Here is a 21088-nt window from a genome sequence, read left to right as displayed (position 1 = left end):
ACTCGACCCCAGGAGCCTGAGATGACCCAAGGAGAAGGTAGCTGCTTAACCAACTGAGCCACCCAGGCACCCCATGAACAGCTTGATTTTAAAAATGAGCTAAAGACAGTAACAGATACACTCCTGTATCCTGACAGATACACTCCTAAGCATATGAAGAGGGGCGCCTAGGTGGCTCAGTCAGTGAAGCATCTGCCTTTGACTCAGGTCATGATCTCAGGGTCCTGGGATCGAGCCCCTCATTGGGCGCTCTGCTCAGCGGTGAGCCTGCTTCCCCCTCTCTCTCTGCCTGCCTCTCTGCCTCCTTGTGATCTCTGTCAAAACTTCAAAAAACTCACTTTAAAAAAAGTAAGTTCATGGCAATAGAAAGTCTTGTTCATTGCCACTGGGAACCCAAAATGCTATATCCACTTTGAAAGACAGTTTGGCAGTTTCTTAGAAAACAAAGCAACCTCTTACCCTATGACCCAGCAATCTCACTCCTCAATATTTACCCAAAGGAGTCGAAAAAGCATGTTGACACAAAAATGTGCACGTGGATGTGTAGAGCAACTTTATTCCTTATTGCCAGAATGTGGATAACAAAAGAGAAATACACTGTTGCAAATGTAAAATTAGTGACCAAATTTGACATCAAGATGTCCTTCACTGGGTGAGTGGGTAAAATAAACTGTGCTTTGCCCAGATGATGAAATATTATTCAGCACCAAAAAGAAATGGACTAGCGAGCTGTGCAAAGACATGGAGGAACCTTAAATGCGTATTACTAAGGGGAAGAAGCTGATCGGAAAAGCCTACGTGCTGTCTGATTCCAACTATAGGACTTTATACTGAAAGACCCGCGGATCCCCTTACCCAAGAATCCAACACTGCCACTGGATGCAATCAGCAAGAGGTTCTTTATTGTTACGCAGGTGCCTGCGGGTGGTCAGCAGCTCCAGCTAGCTGAGCACACCCGGCTGGGGTGGTGCCGGGTTTTTATAGACAGGTACAAACAAGTTTTGGGTAGGGCGCAACTGATTGGTTGACAGTTAGAACTTTTGAAAAAGGCATACGTGGAGTTTGCTGATTGGCTTTGGGGACCCGCGCAAGCGAAGAGAGAGGCGGGAAGGGGGAACAGGCTGATTGGTTCTGAGGGCCAGCGAGCGGGAGGAGAGAGGCGGGAAGGGGGAACAAGAAGGGGGAAGGTAGGAATGCCATCATGGCGTCCTTATTATTTCTATAAGCCAAGCAGTTACAGAAGGGCAAGAGAGCAATTAATCACGCAATTAATAACCTAATCTACGCCTAAAAGCCAGCGGTTCACAGAAAAGCAAACAAGCGGTTAGTTATCCTATCTTCTAGAGGAGGGGACTTTCCAGGGCAGGGGACTTTCATACAAAATGTAAAATGATGAAGACAGCAAAAACTCAGTAGCTGCCAAGGATCAATGGGAAGGGAGGGGTGATTTGTAGAGCAGAGAGGATTTTCAGGCCAGTAGAAATATTCTGTATATCACGGTGGTGGTGCACGTCACATCTGTCCAACCCAGAGAATGTGCAACATGGCCTTTGGGTGTTAATGTATCCACGTAGGCTCATGGATAGTAACACGGGAACCTGCTGGTGGGGGATTTTGGTGATAAAGTATCGCCCTCGACCCGCAAGAACGACAATCAGCCAGTTACGGTGTTAATGCTTCATTCCGTTTATTTCGTCAACTTCCTTAGTTTATATGCAGCAGGGTGACCAATAAGGGGCCAAGCAATGGGGAGAGCCAATAAGAGTCTTGTTACTATGCTGATTAAATTTGAAACAGCCAATGACTATGTCCTCCTTTAGGCGGGCTTCACCAGAAAGTTCGTTGTTTACGCGCAGCGTATTTTGCTGGCAGTGAGCCAAGCACCTTCTTGTCTTGGCGGGGACTTTCCTGGCTGGAGGCGGTCCCCGACAATAAAAGAATCATCCCTGCCTATGAGGAGGGAGGAGGCATATGGGAAATCTCTGTATTTTCTTCTCAGTTTTGCAGTGAAATGAAAACCGCTCTGAAAAAAAAAAAAACAACAACAACAACTTTTCAAAACATTTTTAAAGATTTATTGATTTTAGATGGATAGTGGCTCAGCGGGCTAAAGCCTCTGCCTTCGGCTCAGGTCATGATCTCAGGGTCCTGGGATGGAGCCCCACATCAGGCTCTCTGCTCAGCAGGGGCCTGCTTCCTCCTCTCTCTCTGCCTGCCTCTCTGCCTACCTCTGATCTCTGTCAAATAAATAAATAAAATCTTAAAAAAAAAAAAGTTAAAATTTGGGCTGCCGGGGTGGCTCAGTCAGTTAAGCATCTGGCTCCTCCTTGTGGCTCGGGTTGTAATCTTGGAGTCATGGGATCAAGCCCTGCATTGGGCTCCATACTCAGTTCAGAGTCTGCTTGAGATACTCTTTGCCCCTCCACCCCTCAAATGTTTTTGTTGTTGTTGTTTTAAAGATTTTAACCCGCTGAGCCACCCAGGCGCCCCTTAACTTCTTTTTTAAAAAAGTAGTGGACGAGGGGCACCTGGGTGGCTCAGTGGGTTAAAGCCTCTGCCTTCAGCTCAGGTCATGATCCCAGGGTCCTGGGATGGAGCCCCGCATCAGACTCTCTGCTCAGCGGGGAGCCTGATCCCCATCCCACCTCACCCCCCGCCTGCCTCTCTGCCTACTTGTGATCTCTTGTCTGTCAAATGAATAAAATAGTGGACGAAATATTTGAACAGATTCTTCACAAGAGACACGTGAATGGCCGTGTTCCACGCATGAGAAGATACTCATGGTGAGCGTTTTGATGATTTGTTGTCAGGGAAATGTCCGCATTAAACCACCATGAGACACCATCGTATAGCCTGCAGCATAGCTCAATTGCAAAGATGGACAATACAAGGTGCTGATGAAGAGCTACGGCATCCACAATTCTTGTGCATTGCAAGTGGGCTTTTAAAACAGCGCAGTCGGGTGCCTGGGTGGCTCAGTGGTTAAGCCGCTGCCTTCGGCTCAGGTCATGATCTCAGGGTCCTGGGATCGAGTCCCACATCGGGCTCTCTGCTCAGCAGGGAGCCTGCTTCCTCCTCTCTCTCTGCCTGCCTCTCTGCCTACTTGTGGTTTCTCTCTGTCAAATAAATAAATAAAATCTTTAAAAAAAAAATAAAAAAAAAAAATAAAACAGCGCAGTCATGGGCGCCTACATGGCTCAGTCGGTTGAGCATCTGCCTTTGGCTCGGGTCATGGTCCCAGAGTCCCATGTCTGGCTCCCTGCTCAGTGGGAAGTCTGCTTCTCCCTGTGACACTCCCTCTCCCTCTCTCTCTCAAATAAATAAAATCTTATAAAAAATGAAACAGTATAATCATTTGGGACAAGTTTTTTATATAGTTTTGTTTTTCTTCTATAGCTAAACATACATTCACTATTTTAAAAGCTTTTGTTTATTCATTCATTCATCCATCCATCCATCCATTTATTTATTCATTTTTTTGGTGGGTAGCAAAGCAAGGTTTATTGAGTGATAGTAAAGCTTATTAACCAATAGAATACAAAGCTCCCAAAGAGGGAGGGGACCAGAGAGGGGTGCCCTTAAAGCTTTTATTTTATTTTACTTTTTAAGATTTTATTCATTTGACAGAGATCACAAGTAGGCAGAGAGGCAGGCAGAGAGAGAGGGGGAAGCAGGCTCTCTGATGAGCAGAAAGCCCAATGTGAGGCTCGATCCCAGGACCCTGGGATCACGACCCGAGCCAAAGGCAGAGGCTTTAACCCACTGAGCCACCCAGGTGCCCCTATTTTATTTTAAAGATTTTACTTATTTGACAGAGAGAAACAGTGAGCGCACAAGCAGGCAGAATAGGCGGGAGAGGGAGAAGCAGGCTCCCCACTAAGCAGGGAGCCCAACATGGGGCTCAATCCCAGGACCCTGGGATCATGACCAGAGCTGAAGGCAGATGCTTAACTGACTGAGTCACCCAGACACCCCAAAGCTTTTATTTTTTATTTATTTAATATACATATTTTAAATTTATTATTAACATATAATGTATTATTTGCCCCAGGGGTAGAGCTCTGTGAATCATCAGGCTTACACACTTCACAGCACTCACCATAGCACATACCCTCCCTGATGTCCATAACCCAGCGACCCCATTCCTACCTCCATCCCTTGCAACCCTCTGTTTTGTGAGGTAAGTGTCTCTTATGATTTGTCTCCCTCCCAATTCCATCTTGTTTCATTTTTTCCCTCCCTACCCACAACACTCCACCCTGCCTCTCAAATTCTTCATATCAGGGAGATCATAATGAAAATTGTCTTTTTCTGAATGACTTATTTCACTCAGCATAATACCCTCTAGTTTCATCCACATCGTTACAAATGGCAAGATTTCATTTCTTTTGATGGCTGCATAATATATATATATATATATATATATATATATATATATGCCACATCTTATTTATCCATTCATCCATTGATGGACATCTGGGTTCTTTCCAAAGTTTGGCTATTGTGGGCATTCCAAAGCTTTTATTTTTCAAGTAATCTCTACTCCCAATGTGGGGCTTGAACTCATGACCCAGAGATCAAGAGTCACACACTCTACCACCTGAGCCAGCCAGGTTCCCCTAAACATATATTTGCTATTAAACTCAGCAATTTATTTACCCAAAAGAAATGAAAACATTTGTCTATACAACAACTTATACAGGAATATTTATCGCAGTTTTATTTGGGATGGCCGAGATTCAGAAACAGCCCAAAATGTCCATCAACAGGGAAATGGTAAACAAATTATCATACAGTGAAATACTGCTCAGCAACACAAAAGAATAATATAATACATGTGACAACATGCATGAAGCTCAGAAACTTTTGGGAGCAAAGCCAGACACAAATGCATACATATAGTATGGAATGACATCAAACTCTAAAAAAAAAAAAGTAAATGTGACCTATCATGGCAGTTGGCATGTCACTGGTTGCCTGGGTCTGCATGTGGGGGGCCTATGGATGACAAAGGGGAAGATTTTGGGGTGATGCAAATATTCCACTTTGATTGTAGTGGTGGCTTTATAATGTATGCCCCCCCCCCTTTTTTTTTAAAGAGGTGAGGTTGGGGAGGGGCGGAGGCAGAGAGAATCCCAAGCAGGCTCCAAGCCCAGTGTGGAGTCTGACATGGGGCTTGATCTCACAAACCTGAGATCATGACCTGAGCTGAAATCAAGAGTTGGATGCTTACCTGGCTGAGCCACACAGGTGCCCCAAGATTTTATTTTATTTTATTTTATTTTTAAAGATTTTATTTATTTATTTGACAGAGAGAAATCACAAGTAGATGGAGAGGCAGGCAGAGAGAGAGAGAAGGAAGCAGGCTCCCTGCCGAGCAGAGAGCCCGATGCGGGACTCGATCCCAGGACCCTGAGATCATGACCTGAGCCGAAGGCAGCGGCTTAACCCACTGAGCCACCCAGGCGCCCCCAAGATTTTATTTTTAAGTAATCTCTACACCCAACATGGGTCTCAAACTTAACCCTGAGAATAAGAGTCACGTTTCTACCAACAGAGACAGCCAGGCACCCCCAGAAAATTTTTTTCTAACAGCCCTCTTCAAACTAGGTCAAGCTCCCTAGTCTGTACACACTTTTATTTATTTATTTATTTATTTATTTATTTATTTATTTAAAGGATTTTATTTATTTATTTGACAGAGAGAGAGATCACAAGTAGATGGAGAGGCAGGCAAAGAGAGAGAGAGAGAGAAAGAGGGAAGCAGGCTCCCTGCCAAGCAGAGAGCCCGATGCAGGACTTGATCCCAGGACCCTGAGATCATGACCTGAGCTGAAGGCAGCGGCTTAACCCACTGAGCCACCCAGGCGCCCTATTTTTTTTTTTTTTAAGATTTTATTTATTTATTTGACAGACAGAGATCAGAGGTAGGTAGAGAGGCAGGCAGAGAGAGAGGAAGGGAAACAGGCTCCCCGTTGAGCAGAGAGCCCAACATGGGGATCAATCCCAGGACACTGAGATCATGACCTGAGCCAAAGGCAGAGGCTTTAACCCACTGAGCCACTCAGGTGCCCCTGTAAGCACTTTATAATCTGCATTTTCTGTCACTGCATTTCCCTGAGTTTGTGATTCTTTTTGTTGGTTTCCTCTAGATAGGGAGCTTACCAGCAGGTCCTGATGCCACCTCTCTTGGCTCACCATGGATTGCTAAGCACTCAGCACCATGGCTGCAAGCAGTAGGTGTTTAGTAAGCATTCATGTTATGGGTGCTTATGCCTTTGTGGCTCAGTGGGTTAAGGCTCTACCTTCTGCTCATGTCATGATTCCACGGTCCTGGGATTGAGCCCCGCATCAGACTCTCTGCTCAGCAAGGAGTTTGCTTCTCCCCCTCTCTCTGCCTGCCTCTCTGCCTACTTGTGATTTCTCTCTGTGTCAAATAAATAAATAAATAAGCTTTTAAAAATAAAAAATAAAGGGCACCTGGGTGGCTCAGTGGGTTAAGCCGCTGCCTTCGGCTCAGGTCATGATCTCAGGGTCCTGGGATCGAGTTCCGCATCGGGCTCTCTGCTCGGCAGGGAGCCTGCTTCCTCCTTTCTCTCTCTCTCTGCCTGCCTCTCTGCCTACTTGTGATCTCTCTCTGTCAGATAAATAAATAAAATCTTAAAAAAAAAATAAAAAATAAAAAAAAATAAAGCACTCATTAGACAAATGAACACAGGAACTAGGGAATGCAGGGGGCCAGGACCCTTGGCAGGAAGCAAAGGAGACAGCAACAGCTGAACCTGGGCCCCCACCATACCTAACAGAGCTACAGCTCTGTGGACAGGATGACTTCTGGGCCCATCCTCTTGGGGCCCTGGCTCTGCCGGGGGAAGTTGAGTCTGTGCAGTTCCTCGGAGATCTCCAGGAAGGTCTTGCCTTTGGTCTCAGGGAGAAAGAAGCCAGTATAGATGGCCCCACAGACACAGAAGGCGAGGAAAGGCATATAGAGAAAGTGGGACAAGCCCTCCTGTAGGTGTGGAGAGACCCGGAGACCTGCTGTGGCCCAGTTCAGCCGCCAGATGGAAGGCTTCATGACAGGTGGTATTGAGAGATTTGTCCCTCATGGTTCAGATGAGTCCCAACCCCATCGGTGGAGGATGGAGACCTCCAGCAGGGACTCTGCTGCTGACAGAAGTAAAACCTAAGACAGGGCCCTGGTGTTTGGGGGAGACAGGGGAGGCCTACCTTGATGAAGGGAAACCCCAGCCCGACCAAGAAGAGCAAGGTCCACACGAGCGCGCCGCCAACCATATAGGCAGCAGGCCTAGATTTCTGGTCAAACAGCTCCGTGGCCAGGATCCCTGTCACTCCGGCTAGAAGGAGGAGCAGGGACAGGGGGCTGCCAGCCAGAGCTCCCAGCCCAGCCTTCCCCCCACCTTGTCCCTGACATGGGAGTGGGGACCCCCTTGTCCTCTTCTCTGGCCATTCCCTCCCAGACGCCTCAGCGCAGGTAGGCTGGGGGGAGGGGCATGCAGGTGACACAGCCTTCACAACCATCTGTCATGAACACAGACAATTGAGTTCCTTCTGCAATGCCAAAGCCCGGTGTTCCTTGGGCTCACTCACCGGGGCCAATGCCAAAGCTGAGGATGAAGGCAAAGATGCAGGACATGGCCAGGTAGGGCATCCAGGAGAAGGAGCTCTGTAGTAAAGGGGCAGAGGGGGTGCAGTGAGGTGGAGATCAGGCTGCCCCAAGTTGCAGCACTCATGCCCGCTCCGTCCCCATCCCACACCAGCTACCTGCAGGCATAGGGCCACGGTGAAAATACTTCCCCAGCAGGTCATCAGGCAGTACCCGCCTATCAGCAGCACGCGGCGGCCGGACCTCTCGATCAGTACACACTGCAAAGGAAGGGAGGCCTGGTCACTGACCCCTGCACTGGAAGCATGCTTCCCTTGGTTTAAGGGAGAGCAGCGGGAAGATGGGGGGGGCGGGGACTGTTAGGAGCTGTTGATTGCTTCAGGAGATTAAGGCATTTTTTAAGATTTTTGAGAGAGAGAGTGTGAGTGAGCAAGTAAGAGAGCAAGCGCAGCAGTGGGGAGGGGCAGAGGGAGAGGGAGAAGCAGGTTTCCTGCTGAGCAGGAAGCCCAATACAGGGCTCAACCCCAGGACCCTGAAATTACCATCAGATCCGAAGACAGAAGCTCAAGTGGCTGAGGCATCCAGGCGCCCCTATTGATGTTTTAATTATTAATTTGGCCCCTCCCCTTCATTCAGTTTCCTCATCTCAAAATGGTGTGTTAAGTGCACGGTCAACAGTTGGTGTTCAATAAATGCTAGCTAAGTCGCCCCATTTGAACATAGTGACCTGGAGTGGAAAAGAGCTCAAGGTAGAGGACTTCAGTCACTGCCCACCCCCCCACCGATCCCTAAAGGCTGGTAGAGGGTCAGCCCAAGCCCATGACAAACTCACACTGAGGCAGGCCGCAAGCAGCTCGCAGCTCCCAGTCCCCAAGACTGCATACTGGACCTTCCCCTCGGGGATGCCCGCCGCCTGGAACACTGAGGAGGCGTATGCATACACCTGGAGACAGAGAGCAGAGGGCCAGGCTGCCAGCGGCCTGCAGTCTGCAGCCTTCTAGTGGCCTGCAGTCTGCAGCCTCCTGTCCTAGGGAGAGGGGAATGAAGCACGGTCCTCACCGAGTCGTTCCCGCAGAGCTCCACGGCACTGCCCAGCACCACGAGGCTCATCACCTGCCTCCGCAGGCCGCGATCTTGGAACAGCTCCCACGGGCGCCGGGTGCGCTGGTCCTGGCAGGCGACCCGCTCCTCCTCCAGCTCCTCCAGCTCCCCCACCACGTCTGCAGTGCCCCGCAGCCGCTGCAGGGCTGGGGCAGGGGTAGAGGGCGCTGAGCCCCATCCGTCCCTCTTTGGTCCCCCATAGTGAGCTCCCACCCCCAACTCCGTTCATCCTCTCCCCCGGCCCCCTGATCATATGGGGATGATCTTGCCCTTTCCCTGTCATTTCAGGGCATCACGGACCAAAAAAGGCTTTAGGAGCTCGGGGTTCTGCAGAGACATCAGACTGGACACAACTGCAGCAGATTGCCATTATCCAATGTCCCCAGTTCTCCATCCTCCCCTGCATCCAGGCCCTCTGCTAGGTGATTTTTGCAGTGGCCCCAGCCAAAGGGGCAAGTACCTATTCTACCCCTTGACACTGAGCTGTGTCATATGACTCGCTCTGGCCAATAGAATGAGGTTGTAGGGAGGGTATGTAAATTCCAGCCCAAGCCTTAAGAGACCTTGCTCATTTCTCCTGCTCTTCTACCACCATCATAAGAAGGTGTGGCGGGGCTAGCCCACCGGTCCCAGGAAGAGCAGAGATGGCCCAGCTGGGACCCTCCTAAATTAGCCAATGCCCAGCAGACTGTGCGAGAGACCAAGAGCCGCAGAGCCACCAGCCAGGTGCAGACATCAGCGAATCCCAGGGAACTCAGAAGCTTCAACTAAGGGATTGCTTCTTTGGCTTGCCACTGAGGTATGATTATTAGGCAGCAACAGAAAACTGATGAATTAACAGGTGCAGGTGCTACCATACTAGGACCTGTAATCTATGGTACAACTCCAATACCAGGCAGAGATGGAGAGGAGGCTAGAAAAATGGACACCTGGGTGGGTAGGAAGGGCAGTATTGCAGAAAAAGGAAAACAGATCTCATGAACTCCTGGGCTCTAGGGAAGAGATCCTTATGTGGTGAAAGCATGAACTGATTGCTTTTCACTGATTATCCTAAGCTTACTGTAAGAAAAACATGAGGGACACCTGGGAGGCTCAGTCAGTTAAGTGTCTGCCTTTAGATCAGATCATGATCTAGCCTGGGATTGAGCCCCGCATCAGGTTCTCTTGCTCATCAGGAAGCCAGCTTCTCTTTCTCCCTCTGCTCGCCAAACCCCCTGCTGGTGCTCTCTCTGTGTCTATCAAATAAATCAATAAAACCTTAAAAAAAAGAGAGAGAAAGAAAAACATGACCTCAAAAAGACCTTCAGAGAGAACAAGATTTAACTAAATTTAACTTATTCTGGAACTCAATAGGTTGATTTAATTAAAAGACAAAACAAAACAAAAAACATCTCTAGCCCCACCAATTAGCAAAAAGACTTTCATGTGAAGTTACAGCCTGAAAGCAAATATCAAATCCAGGGGTGCCTGGGTGGCTCAGTCGTTGGGCATCTGTCTTCAGCTTAGGTCATGATCCTAGGGTCCTCGGATTGAGCCCCACATCAAGCTCCCTCCTCTGTGGGAAGCCTGCTTCTCCCTCTCCCACATCCCCTGCTTGGGTTCCCTCTCTCGCTGTGTCTCTCTCTGTCAAATGAATAAATGAAATCTTTGTAAAGAAGGGGCGCCTAGGTGGCTGAGTGGGTTAAAGCCTCTGCCTTCGGCTCGGGTCATGATCCCAGAGTCCTGGGATCGAGCCCCATATCGGGCTCTCTGCTCGGCCTGCCTCTCTGCCTGCTTGTGATCTCTGTCTGTCAAATAAATAAATAAATAAAACTTTAAAAAAAAATCTTTGAAAAGAAAAAAAAAGGAACTCCTGCATGGCTCAGTGGGTTAAGCCTCTGCCTTTGGCTCAGGTCATGGTCTCAGGGTCCTGGGATTGAGCCCCGCATCAGGCTCTCTGTTCAGCAGGGAATCTGCTTCCCCTCCCTCTCTGCCTGCCTCTCTGCCTACTTGTGATTTCTTTCTCTCTGTTAAATAAATAAATAAAATCTTTTAAAAAGAAAAAAAAAAAAAAAAAGATCAAGTGCAGAGCCCTGCCAGTGAGCCATGAACTCAGGGTAATGATCAAATTAAGGGTGTGGTTTAATGCCAGTGCCTCATAGACACTCCTGGCAGGAAAAGGGGCATTTGGGGGACTTAAGGGTGTTGATCCCCAGCAGCCTACCATGCCCCAAATTCCAGTCATTCAGTCTCAAGAGGGAAGCATGTCCCAAAAAGACTTTTGGGTATGGCTTTTGGGCACATCAATCAAATACATAGAAAAATCACATCGTTTCTCAAAGAATTATATTGACAAAAGCTCCATACACCGGATGAAAAGGGAACGAGACAACTGGAAATGTAAAAACTTCTGTACCTCAACTTTCTAGGAGTATATTTGCAATGCCCTCTTCAGAAGGTGTCAAGAATGGATATCTCAGAGGGCAGAAGCTAGAACCAGGGGACACCATGGCCTCAAAGCCCCTCCCAGGGGACAGAGCCAGAACTTGATCATGGAACATTCCCTACCTGCAAAGCAGGGAGATTTGGCAGCATTTTCCGAGGGGCACCTTAGCGTTAAGGACCGGTGACTGCTTGACTCCTCCTCTTTGAAATGAGGGTTAGGGGCACCTGGGTGGCTTGGTGATTTAAGCCACTGCCTTCGGCTCGGGTCATGATCTCAGGGTCGTGGGATCAAGCCCTGCACTGGGCTCTGCTCAGCGTGGAGCCTGCTTCTCTCTCTCTCTCTGGCTGCCTCTCTGCCTACTTGCGATCTTTCTCTGTCAAATAAATAAATAAAATCTTTAAAAAAAAAAAAAGAAATGAGGGTTAGTTCTGGTTATACTGTCCTACTTTCACCATTGTGTGTTGAGTTCAGACAGGCAGAAGACTTGTGTTGTTAGTTCCTAGGTCTCTGGATCAAGAGAAGCCACACAGAGACTTGATGTGATCTTAAGATCCTGGACTGCAAGACGGATGCCATGACTGGGTGAGACAAGGGGTTCCGGCTGACACTGAGCATGTTTCGCATAGGGGAAGGACATCAGTAATAGCTGTGATCACAATGGCGAGCTGAGAAGGTGCATGAGTGTGCGCTGGTCCTCAGCTCTCTCTAAATGGACATCCCTTGTCATGTGAGAGGAGAGGCCGTTGATCTCCCCATGCCTTGACTTTGGACTCAGGGACACGGCTGATGGGCTGTTCACGGGCATGGGGAGCACAGATGTGCAAAATACTCGTGCAACTAGATCTGCTTTCTTGGTCCTCTGCCATCACTGTAATAAGAACATTCCCGGGGTGCCTGGGTGGCTCAAGTCATGATCCGGGGTCCTGGGATGGAGCCCGAATCCGGCTCCCTGCTCAGCAGGAGGCCTGCTTCTCCTCTCCCACCCCCCTGCTTGTGTTACCTCTCTAGCTCTCTCTCTCTCTGTCAATTAATTAAATAAAGAAATCTTTAAAAAAAAAAAAAAAGAGAGAGAGAGAGAGAGAGAGAGAGAACATTCCCAGGCAGGCCCACTGGTACCAAGAGAGAGGAGAGAGGCGTGTACAGCAGAACTGAACGGGCTCCGGTCTGGACCAGCCTGGACTGGCTCATCGGCCAATTCCCAGACACCAAGACTGCCGGCTGAGATCAGCAGTCATGCAGCCTGCCCAGCAAGTAAATGAGTAGAAGACGCCCTAATGGATTATGTTAAGCCAGAGACTTTTGGTATTGTTTTGGGGCATCATTATCATGGCCGTAGCTAATGAATCAGTCCATCAGCACCCAGGTGACACAGTGTTTCGTCCTGCAAATGCGGTAGAGGGGAAGGGCTCTCCTTTGGCACCGTCACGCTGTTCCTGGATGTCAGAAGTGGGGTCTGCTCCGTCCTGCAGCCTTGGCACTTAGGACAGCCCTTTGGTAAAGAGGTTTTTTTTTTTTTTTAAAGAGATTTTATTTATTTGTTTGAGAGAGAGAGCGAGCATGGCGGGGAGGAGCAGAGGGAGAGGGAGTAGACTCCCCGCTGAGTGCAGAGTCAGAGGCTGGCTCTATCCCAGGACCCTGAGATTATGACCTGAGCCGAAGGCAGATGCTTAACTGACTGAGCCACCCAGGTGCCCTGATAAAGAGTTAAGATGGGCATCTGGGGGGCTCTGTCAGGTAAGTGTCTGCCTTCAGCTCGGGTCATGATCTCAGGGTCCTGGGATCGAGCCCCACATGGGACTAGCTGCTCACAGGGGAGCCTGCTTCTCCCTCTCCCTCTGCCCCTCCTCCCCACTTGTGCCCTATTTCTCTTTGTTTCAAATAAATAAATAAATAAATAATATCTTAAAAAAAAAAAAAAAGACTTTTGAAGAGATGGGTGGATGGCACAAAAGTGAAGGACAGTTTTTTCCTGATAAACCCAAGAAATGGGGACTCACATGCTCTGGACAGATGTGTCCCTGTATCAAGGGTGGTCTGGGGACCTGAGGTCGGGGACTCACCTGCCAGGCAGGCCTCGGTGTCTCCACGGTCAATGAGTAGGTAGCGTGGGCTCTCAGGGAGCAGAGGGAGGGAGGCAAGCTGGAGCAGCCCAGGCACCAGGCAGCTGGCCAGCAGCAGGGGCCAGGCCCCTGGGTCACCCAGGAGCTCCCTGGGGAGGCAGAAGAGAGGAGGGACCAGGTGCTTCCTTGCCAGGACCCTGCACACTTGCCCCGTAATCCCCCCCCACCTCCCCCCACCCAGTCCCCTGCCTGTCTGCCGTCTCAAGGGCAGAGGACCTGTATTACTCTTTGCTTCTTTCTAACCAGCTCTGGGTCTGGACACCAAGATCCCTCCCATCCTAGGTAGGATCCCAGGATAAGGCGGGGCCACGGCCCCACCTTATCCATAGTGACTCCTCTGCCCAGTCTTTCCAAACCACACTGAGGGGTGGTTTGACTAATACCCGTTTTGTGTATCGGCCAGATGGGTGTGGAAGGATTTTAGTACAAAGAGGATTTCTTAATTTAAAGAAGCAATGCCTTAATACACTTAGTGGATTGAAAAGAAATTTAGGCGAGGGCTTTTTCTGGCATCCCTCAAACCACTCAGGGCACAGGGAAACAGAGTGCTTACCTGAGTCCAACCACCTGACCTATCAAGATCCCCAGGGCAGTGAAGATGGCTGGGGTCATGGCCACGGCTCCTCGGAGTTCCTTGGGAGCACTTTCCCCCAGGTACATGGGCTGGACATTCATGCTCAAGCCTAGACGTGTGCATAGCCACGGAGTTTCAGAGTACTTTCTTTCCCAGGAATAGATAACTAATACAGAGACCCCTGGCTGTGTAAACAGTAGTAAGTCAAGAGGGGATTTGCAGATGGGTGTCTCTAAAAACCCAGGTAGGGCACTAGGGTGGCTTAGTGGGTTAAGTGTCTGCCTTTGGCTCAGATCATGATCCCGGGGTCCTGGGATCGAGTTTGGCACTGGGCTCCCTGCTCATCGGGAAGCCTGCTTCCCCCTCTCCCGCTGCCCCTGCTTGTGTTCCCTCTCTCGCTGTGTCTCTCTCTCTGTCAAATAAAGTCTTTGAGAGAAAAAAAAAAAAAGCCCAGGTAAATATGCTTCTACACATGACAAGCCCCAGAAACCGAGGAGCCCCTAACAGGCTACTTTGCCTCCACAGGGACAATCTGAGAACTCATCCTGATATCTTTGTACCTTAGCTTGCCAGGAAGCTCCTGGATTATAGTGTGGCTCAAATATGGGGCCTCTGTTAGCACAGGCTTGGGGATGTTCTTATTCACAGCCCTGTACAACTTTTCCAACTTTCGATGTCCACTTTAAGGGTTCGGTTATATGAGCCTTTTGAGATAAACCATCTTGCAAAATAATCATTTTGCAAAAGGAGAGGTGGGCGTGAAAGAAAAGTGTGAAGAAAGAGAATGCAAGAATGGATGAAATTAATCAAGAGAACACAAACGAATAAATGGGCTACATGGCTGAGTAGGAATAGGGAGGCAGGATGGGCTACCCCCCACCCCCGCCCTGAATACCTGCACTGATTCCCATGAGCAGCCTGCCCAGCACGATCATCTCAAAGGAGCCTGCTCGGCGGCTGAAGCCAAACAAGGTGGCCGCGGCCACCACAAAGACGTTATTCACTAGGAGGGACTTCTTCCTGAGGGGAAGTAGAATGCAAGCAAGAGAAGCTCAGGTTCAGTCTGGGGGAGGGGGGACTCTTCCCAGGGACCCTTATTTGCAGCTCCAGCTGGCCCCAATCAGACCTGTGTGTGCGCATGTATGACCTGCATCAAGAAGTCTAAGTTAGGGGTGCCTGGTGGCTCAGTCGTTAAGCCTCTGCCTTCGGGTCAGGTCATGATCCCAGAGTCCTGGGATCCAGCCCCACATTGGTCTCCCTGCTCAGCAGGAAGCCTGCTTCCCCTTCTCCCACTCCCCCTGGTTGTGTTCTCTCTCTCTCTCTTGCTGTGTCTGTCAAATTAATAAATAAAATCTTTTTTTAAAAAAAGAGTCTAAGCTACACAGACAGAAATGCCCGCATGTGGTGTGCCTTGAAGGGCATACTCCCACACCCCTCCCTCTCCTGACATACTCCAAGTGACTGTCCTCTCTGCCTACACCACGGCTTGAAATGACAGTATTTTCAGATGAAGCATCGCTTTCCTCCCACTCTTCTGTAAGATGAGGGGCCTGACATCTGATTTCTCCGACTCAATCAAACCATAGAGAAGAAGAGCTGGGACTTTCAGAGTAAGGGAAGAGACACCTGGAAAGCCAAGTACCGTCCTCTCACATTTTCTCCCATGTATTATAGTCATTTTTCAGAACTTTCAGGATGGAAGGGTGGCCCATGGCTAGTTCAGTGGGACAGTCTGCAGCCCGGGGAGTGGCCACTAGAAATGTCAGCGGCTTAACCGTGCCGAAGCTTCGACTCTGGGATTCCTGATACTGAGCGCAGAAGTGCTGTCACACAGGGAACTCGGGAGAGCCGGCTTCTGCCAGGGAAGCTGGATTCGAGAGGAGGCCCGTGTTCTGCCCAAAGCCAGCGGCACATTGGCGAGGGAATAAAAACTAATCTAGATTGCCTGGGTCTAGAGAATGGCACAGCTTATAGCAAACGTGGTCCGCGGGGGACTCCTGCTGAAAACCAGATAAGGTTTCCTTGGTGCTGTAAATTAATAAAGTACTTTGGGGGTGGGGTATTTATTTGGTAAATGCATTTTGCTCCATTTCCATACGCAGACAACACCGAAAACGTTTGGCTTTCCCCTAGCAGGGGCAGAATTATACCTTTACTGACCTGCCTGAGGACAGAGCAGCTCCCCACCTGGGGCCACAGTCCCCATAGGGCGTCTTGCTGGCCCACTTCTCTGATGATTTTACACTGAAAGGATGGCGACAATGGTCACCAGAAGAGTCACTGTCTTATAGGGCACAAGCATGGCAAAGACCAGACGTTTCAAGCCGCCGCATCAGGGAAGTTCCCGAGGCTCCCTGGACTAACGCCCATCAGCCTATTTCCTCCAAAGGGCATGAGAAATCACGGCCCTCCCTCTAAGAAGGATGATCAACTCTCAGAGAGCTCATTCCCATTTTGGAGAGAGAGCACGGACCACCCTGGGTGTCATGCTCTCACACACAAACCAGGTGATTTGAAAACATGGCGGCTTCGAGGGGAGCTCGAACACGGACAGTACATGGACAGTGTTCTCCAGTGGGTCCACGCGAAGTGCGAAGCGCTCTGCCACTCGCCCCTTTAGACCTAAGAGAGCCTACAGTGCTCCAAGTGACTGTGGCGGGTGTCTAAAAGGAGAGTCACAAGGCAAGACCTAGAGTTTTGGAGCAAAGCCACTCTCCTTCAGTGAATTATCATCCTCTTAATTAGAAATAACCTTGGACTTGTCAGTAGTGCCTACACCAGACTCTGGGATCACACACTGTGTCCCATAGGACAATCCTTCGCTAAGGTAGGGTGTGCCTAGTAGCACTTAGTCACTATTTCAGTGATGCCCCACGTGGGCTCCAAAGGTTTGCATGAGCAAGTTACTCATGTCGGCATGCCTACTTGACCACTCTGCCTGCTTGACCATTCCACTGCCCTTCTCCCAAGGCACCCCAGGGGTCAGCGCTAATTCCTTCTCTTTTGCAGGAAGAGCCCAAATTTACCAGCAGACATGAAACTAGACGCCAGGAATCCTCCCTCCCTCAGAGCACAAGGCTCCTCCCTCTACCAAATCGGCTTGGAAATGTGACTCTGTGATGAAACTTCTGGCAGGGTAGGAGGCTGGGGCAGTTGAGCGGGCCTGGGCCCCTAGGGGCTGTTCCTTCTCCCACATTCCTCAGCCTACAGACTAGGGCATCCCCTTATCAAGGTACACACAGAAAGTACTTACCTTCCCAGCAGGACAGCCAGGGGCCCAGCAAGCAAGGCTCCAAAGAGGCCCCCCAGGGGGTACAGAGACACAATGAGGGACCACACAAACAGAACCAGGTGGTTGGGCAGTGGCTGGCCGGTCCGCAGCCACCATGTCTCGTTGATGAATTCCTGAATGGGCTTTGGACAGAGATGCCAGTTAGCCTCCCAGGAACAGGCCCAACAGGCTAGGTCTTCTCCCCGACAAGTCTCTGCCTCTCCAGAGCAGGCACCCAGGCTTCCTCCAGCCATATTGCTCCCTGGCTGTGGGGGCAGGGACAGAGTCTCCTGAACTCCTACTCTGTGAGTGCACCAGGCAGGTCTCCTTCACATATGTCTCCGGGAGCCTAGTGCTGGCGAGTCTCTGTCTGCCCCACAGAGTCCACGATCACCCCCTGGGGCCTTGGCTTTCAGCCCAAGAACCCAACCTCAGGGCTTGCATCAGTGGGCCCCTAGCTGACTGGCTTTCTGTGGGACTTGGCCAATGGTGAGCACCAGTAGGACATGAGAGAGAGCGGAAGGGTGCCGGCGTCCAGGTTATCTCCGGCTGGGGGGGGGTCCCCTCAGGCCAGCTGTGACACTCAATCAAATATCACCACTCCTCTCAAGGGGTCCTATGCCACACGTCCCTTTCCTTCTGGTTTCGGTTACTGCTCCTTCCACATGTCCCTTTGGGGGCAGGTGTGGTAATGACTCTGGCGTCAGTGAGCTCTCCCTGGTCTTGTGTGCTCTCTGCCACACTCAATCTGTAAATTGTCCCTTGTGGCATCTAAACCTACCTGACTTATCTGGACTGTACCATCTGCTTCCCTGGGACCCCGATTTTGACGGCCCTTAGAGGTATTCTGTTAGATACACGTCACTCTGCTCGCTGTTTACACTCAGAATTAGGACCAGAGAGGTGAAAGGACTTGCTCATGGCTTTAGCCACAGGTCAGGGCTGTAGAGGGTGGTCAGGACAACCCAATCCTCCACCCCCAGAGCTGCAGTTCTAGCTAAGTGAACAGAGGCCACAGGGTGAGGAATGACTGCACTTGGGCAAGTCCCGGACACATTTCAGGGTCTGACTGGTCTCAGGCCTCCCAGCAGGATGTGAGGGAGGATGTGGGGAGGGCAGCAGGTTGAGGGGTTGGACCAGCTCCCCTCGGGTCAGGCCGGCTCAGGGTAATGGGTGTCAGCCTGGTGCCTCCCAGGTCCCTCCCGGGGAAGGACCATCTAGGAGAGCTGGGAATCAGGCCCAGCCTCTCCCGCCCTTGGCTGGAAATCCATTTGGTGGATTAGGAGTCTCTGAGGCCAAGAAAGTCCCTTGGGCCAGGTCAACACCAAGTGCTGGGGGCACAAGGACGACTCAGACACTGAGAGCAGTGTCCCACACAACCGGCACACAACCTCAGTGGGGACAGCCCGCTCGAAGGGCTGGGGAGGGAGGGGCAACTTCCACCTGGGGTTGGGGGGCTGCTGTCGAAGGAAGGTTTCAGGATGGTGATGGTGTTTGGTCCTTGAGGGGCTTCTGCAGGGGCAGCAGAGAGGGCTTCCTAAGCAAAGATGCTTAGAGAGAGAGCTGTGTGCATTTGGGGAGCTGCATTTAAATTGCTTTGCTAGTGGGGTTCAGGGAATGAAGGCGGGGGTCAGGTAGACAGGTTCTGATCTAAGGAGGCTTTGAATTTCAGGCGGATGAGACTGTTCTTACTCCTATAGGCATCGGGGAGCCACAGAATGTTTCTGGGCAGGGGAGTGCCTTGGTCAAACTTTCAAGGCCAGTGAAGAGGCAAAGCCAGGGGTCCAGGAAGGAGAGACAGGGCCTGAACTGGAGTCATGGCAGAGACACAGGGAGAAACAGCTAGCCAGAGGTAGTTAGGAAGGGCTCGGTATTTGGGGGCAAGGGGCAGAGTCAAGGCTGGTTCCCCCACTAGACAGACAGTAGAATTACCCGCTGATATCAGGGACCCAGGAGGACATCCAGGTTCAAGGGAGGATGTAGAGCTGGGTTTGAACCTGCATCTGTGGGCCATCTCAGTGAAGGTGGATGCATGGGGCGGGGGGGGTACCACAAAGTGGATGCCGGCCTGAACCCCACAGCAGGCAACTGTTAGCCTTCCCCCGCACCTACCGGGATGGGGATGGCAGGCACAGAAAATACATACCAAAGTCGGGGCATTGATGATGGAGAGGTTGTAGCCAAACTGAAAAGTACCACCAATGCCAGCTGCACAGGTGGTCAGGAGTAGGACCCTGCCCTGAATCTGAGGAGAGAAGGGAGGACACAGAGTGACCTTTAATAGCCTCCACCTCCCTCCCAGGGCTGCAACCTGCCAATCACAGCACTGCAATCTAGTTGAACTATGCAGTGATGTTTCCACTTTGTAGATAAGCCAACTGAGGCAAGGAGAGGAGGGGTAACCTAGGTCACATGGCTGGTGGATAGCAGAGGAACCCCAGTCTCTGCTCTCGAGTCCCAGGCCCCACTGCCCCCTCACCCTCCACCCTCTCCTCCATCAGCATCTTCCCAAAATAGACAACAGGTCTGCAGCCCTCTGTGCCAGGCTGTCCCTGGGCAGGCCTGCCTGCTGTTGTTCTGGGGCACAATGCTCTGGGCTGGGGCCCCAGGAGAGTGAGGCTCTGCCCCTAGCAGGACTGGAGCTCCCCAGCCCCAGTGGCTGGCCCCAGCAAAATATTCTCCAACAGAGAGGCTGCGCCTCCTTCTCTCACTTGCCAGCCTGTTTCATAGTAAGGCTAACAGAAGGGCCACATGGATCTGTATGTGTGGGGACTTGTGGGGCATATGAGAGTAGCCACAACTGGTGGCCGTGCTTGGGTCCCGCTGCCAACTCTGCCCCTCCTCCCTTGTCCTCTCTGAGTCACTTCTTTACTGGACCTGGAGATGATCATGCCTACCTCCAGGGTGGAGGGATAGGCAGCCAAGGTACACATGCGCCACACATACTTGGTACAACAGAGGACAGTTTTCATCCCCATGCAACATCCTTGAAGATGGAGAAAGAACGCTCCAGAGCACCCAGCCATGGGAGCTCAATGCTAAGGTCCTGTCCCCTTAGGTCAGTATATTTTTTAGGGATGCTCAAATTTTTTTTAAAAGACTTTATTTATTTATTTTTTGTGTATGTATGAAAGAGCACAAGCAGGGGGAGCAGCAGGCAGAGGGAGAAGCAGGCTCCCTGCTGAGCAAGGATCCCAACTGGGAACTCGATCCCAGGACTCTGGGATCATGACCTAAGCCGAAGGCAGCGGCTCAACCAACTGAGCCACCCTCTCTTCTAGTTTTTAATGACAAAAAAACTACATGCTTATTAAAATGCTCGAAAATTTAGTATATGCTGAAAGTTCTCCACTGACCCAAAGGCACAGCATTGAACTGCTCATCTCAGATACTTTCCTAGGCATGCACAAAGTAGTTGACTACACAAAAATCAAAACATTGATCTTTTCCTAGTAAATCATACTGCCTGTCTTGTTCTAGCAGATCACCCTGCAAATGTGAAATCCTACAAGTCAAATGTATGACTTTTTAAGTACTCTCATACCAGTTTCATGGCGGAAGGATGTTTGGCTAAAGATTTCCCAAAGAACTTCCAGAACCTGATGACTATTTATTCATTTTATCAAACACCCAGTGCCTGTCCCAGCTAGGAACAGTGCTAGGGAGCTGACCCAGCTGGGCAAAAAGCTGATGTGCTTTCTCCATTTGGTGAGCTACCATGCTGACAACGAGGAGGCTGAGGAAGGGGCTCTGGGGTGCAGGATCTTGTCAAAGATCTTGCCACAGGTCTAGAGACAGATCCATCAGAGGACCTGCCCACAGTTCCCTAAGGCCTAAATAACTTCCTTCTGGAAGCCAGAAGAGGGAGCCAGGCGAGGGCCCAGGACTCCGTCTCACTGGAGTCACGTTGAAGCTCCACGTGGGCTGCATGAAGGTGAGCGGTCCACTTAGAAGATCTGCAGGGAGCAGCAAG

The 21088-nt window shown here is 50.5% G+C and overlaps 1 protein-coding gene across 5 annotated transcripts in view; it reads right to left on the bottom strand.

Moving 5' to 3' along the window:
• Positions 1-1666: 1666 nt before the first annotated feature.
• Positions 1667-21088, bottom strand: part of SLC2A11 (solute carrier family 2 member 11) — a 33461-nt gene continuing 14039 nt past the window's right edge. The window contains exons 2-13 of one of the 5 annotated variants that reach the window (XM_082697709.1): positions 19262-19360; positions 17098-17258; positions 14740-14864; positions 13824-13953; positions 13211-13359; positions 8684-8871; positions 8457-8567; positions 7783-7884; positions 7609-7684; positions 7228-7355; positions 6800-7009; positions 1667-2023 (exon numbers count right to left, since the gene is read on the bottom strand). In XM_082697709.1, the coding sequence (XP_082553835.1) occupies positions 6809-7009; positions 7228-7355; positions 7609-7684; positions 7783-7884; positions 8457-8567; positions 8684-8871; positions 13211-13359; positions 13824-13953; positions 14740-14864; positions 17098-17258; positions 19262-19360 (1470 nt within the window). In that variant the 3' untranslated portion in view covers positions 1667-2023; positions 6800-6808. The remainder of the gene's footprint in view (positions 2024-6799; positions 7010-7227; positions 7356-7608; positions 7685-7782; positions 7885-8456; positions 8568-8683; positions 8872-13210; positions 13360-13823; positions 13954-14739; positions 14865-17097; positions 17259-19261; positions 19361-21088) is intronic. The other 4 variants (XM_082697711.1, XM_082697712.1, XM_082697710.1 and 1 more) reach the window with 4 other exon arrangements.

Source organism: Mustela nivalis (genome assembly GCF_964662115.1).
Source record: "Mustela nivalis genome assembly, chromosome: 14".
NCBI lineage: Eukaryota > Metazoa > Chordata > Mammalia > Carnivora > Mustelidae > Mustela > Mustela nivalis.
The sequence above is the reverse complement of the archived record's forward strand: the minus strand, read 5'-3'. Positions and strand labels throughout refer to the sequence as shown.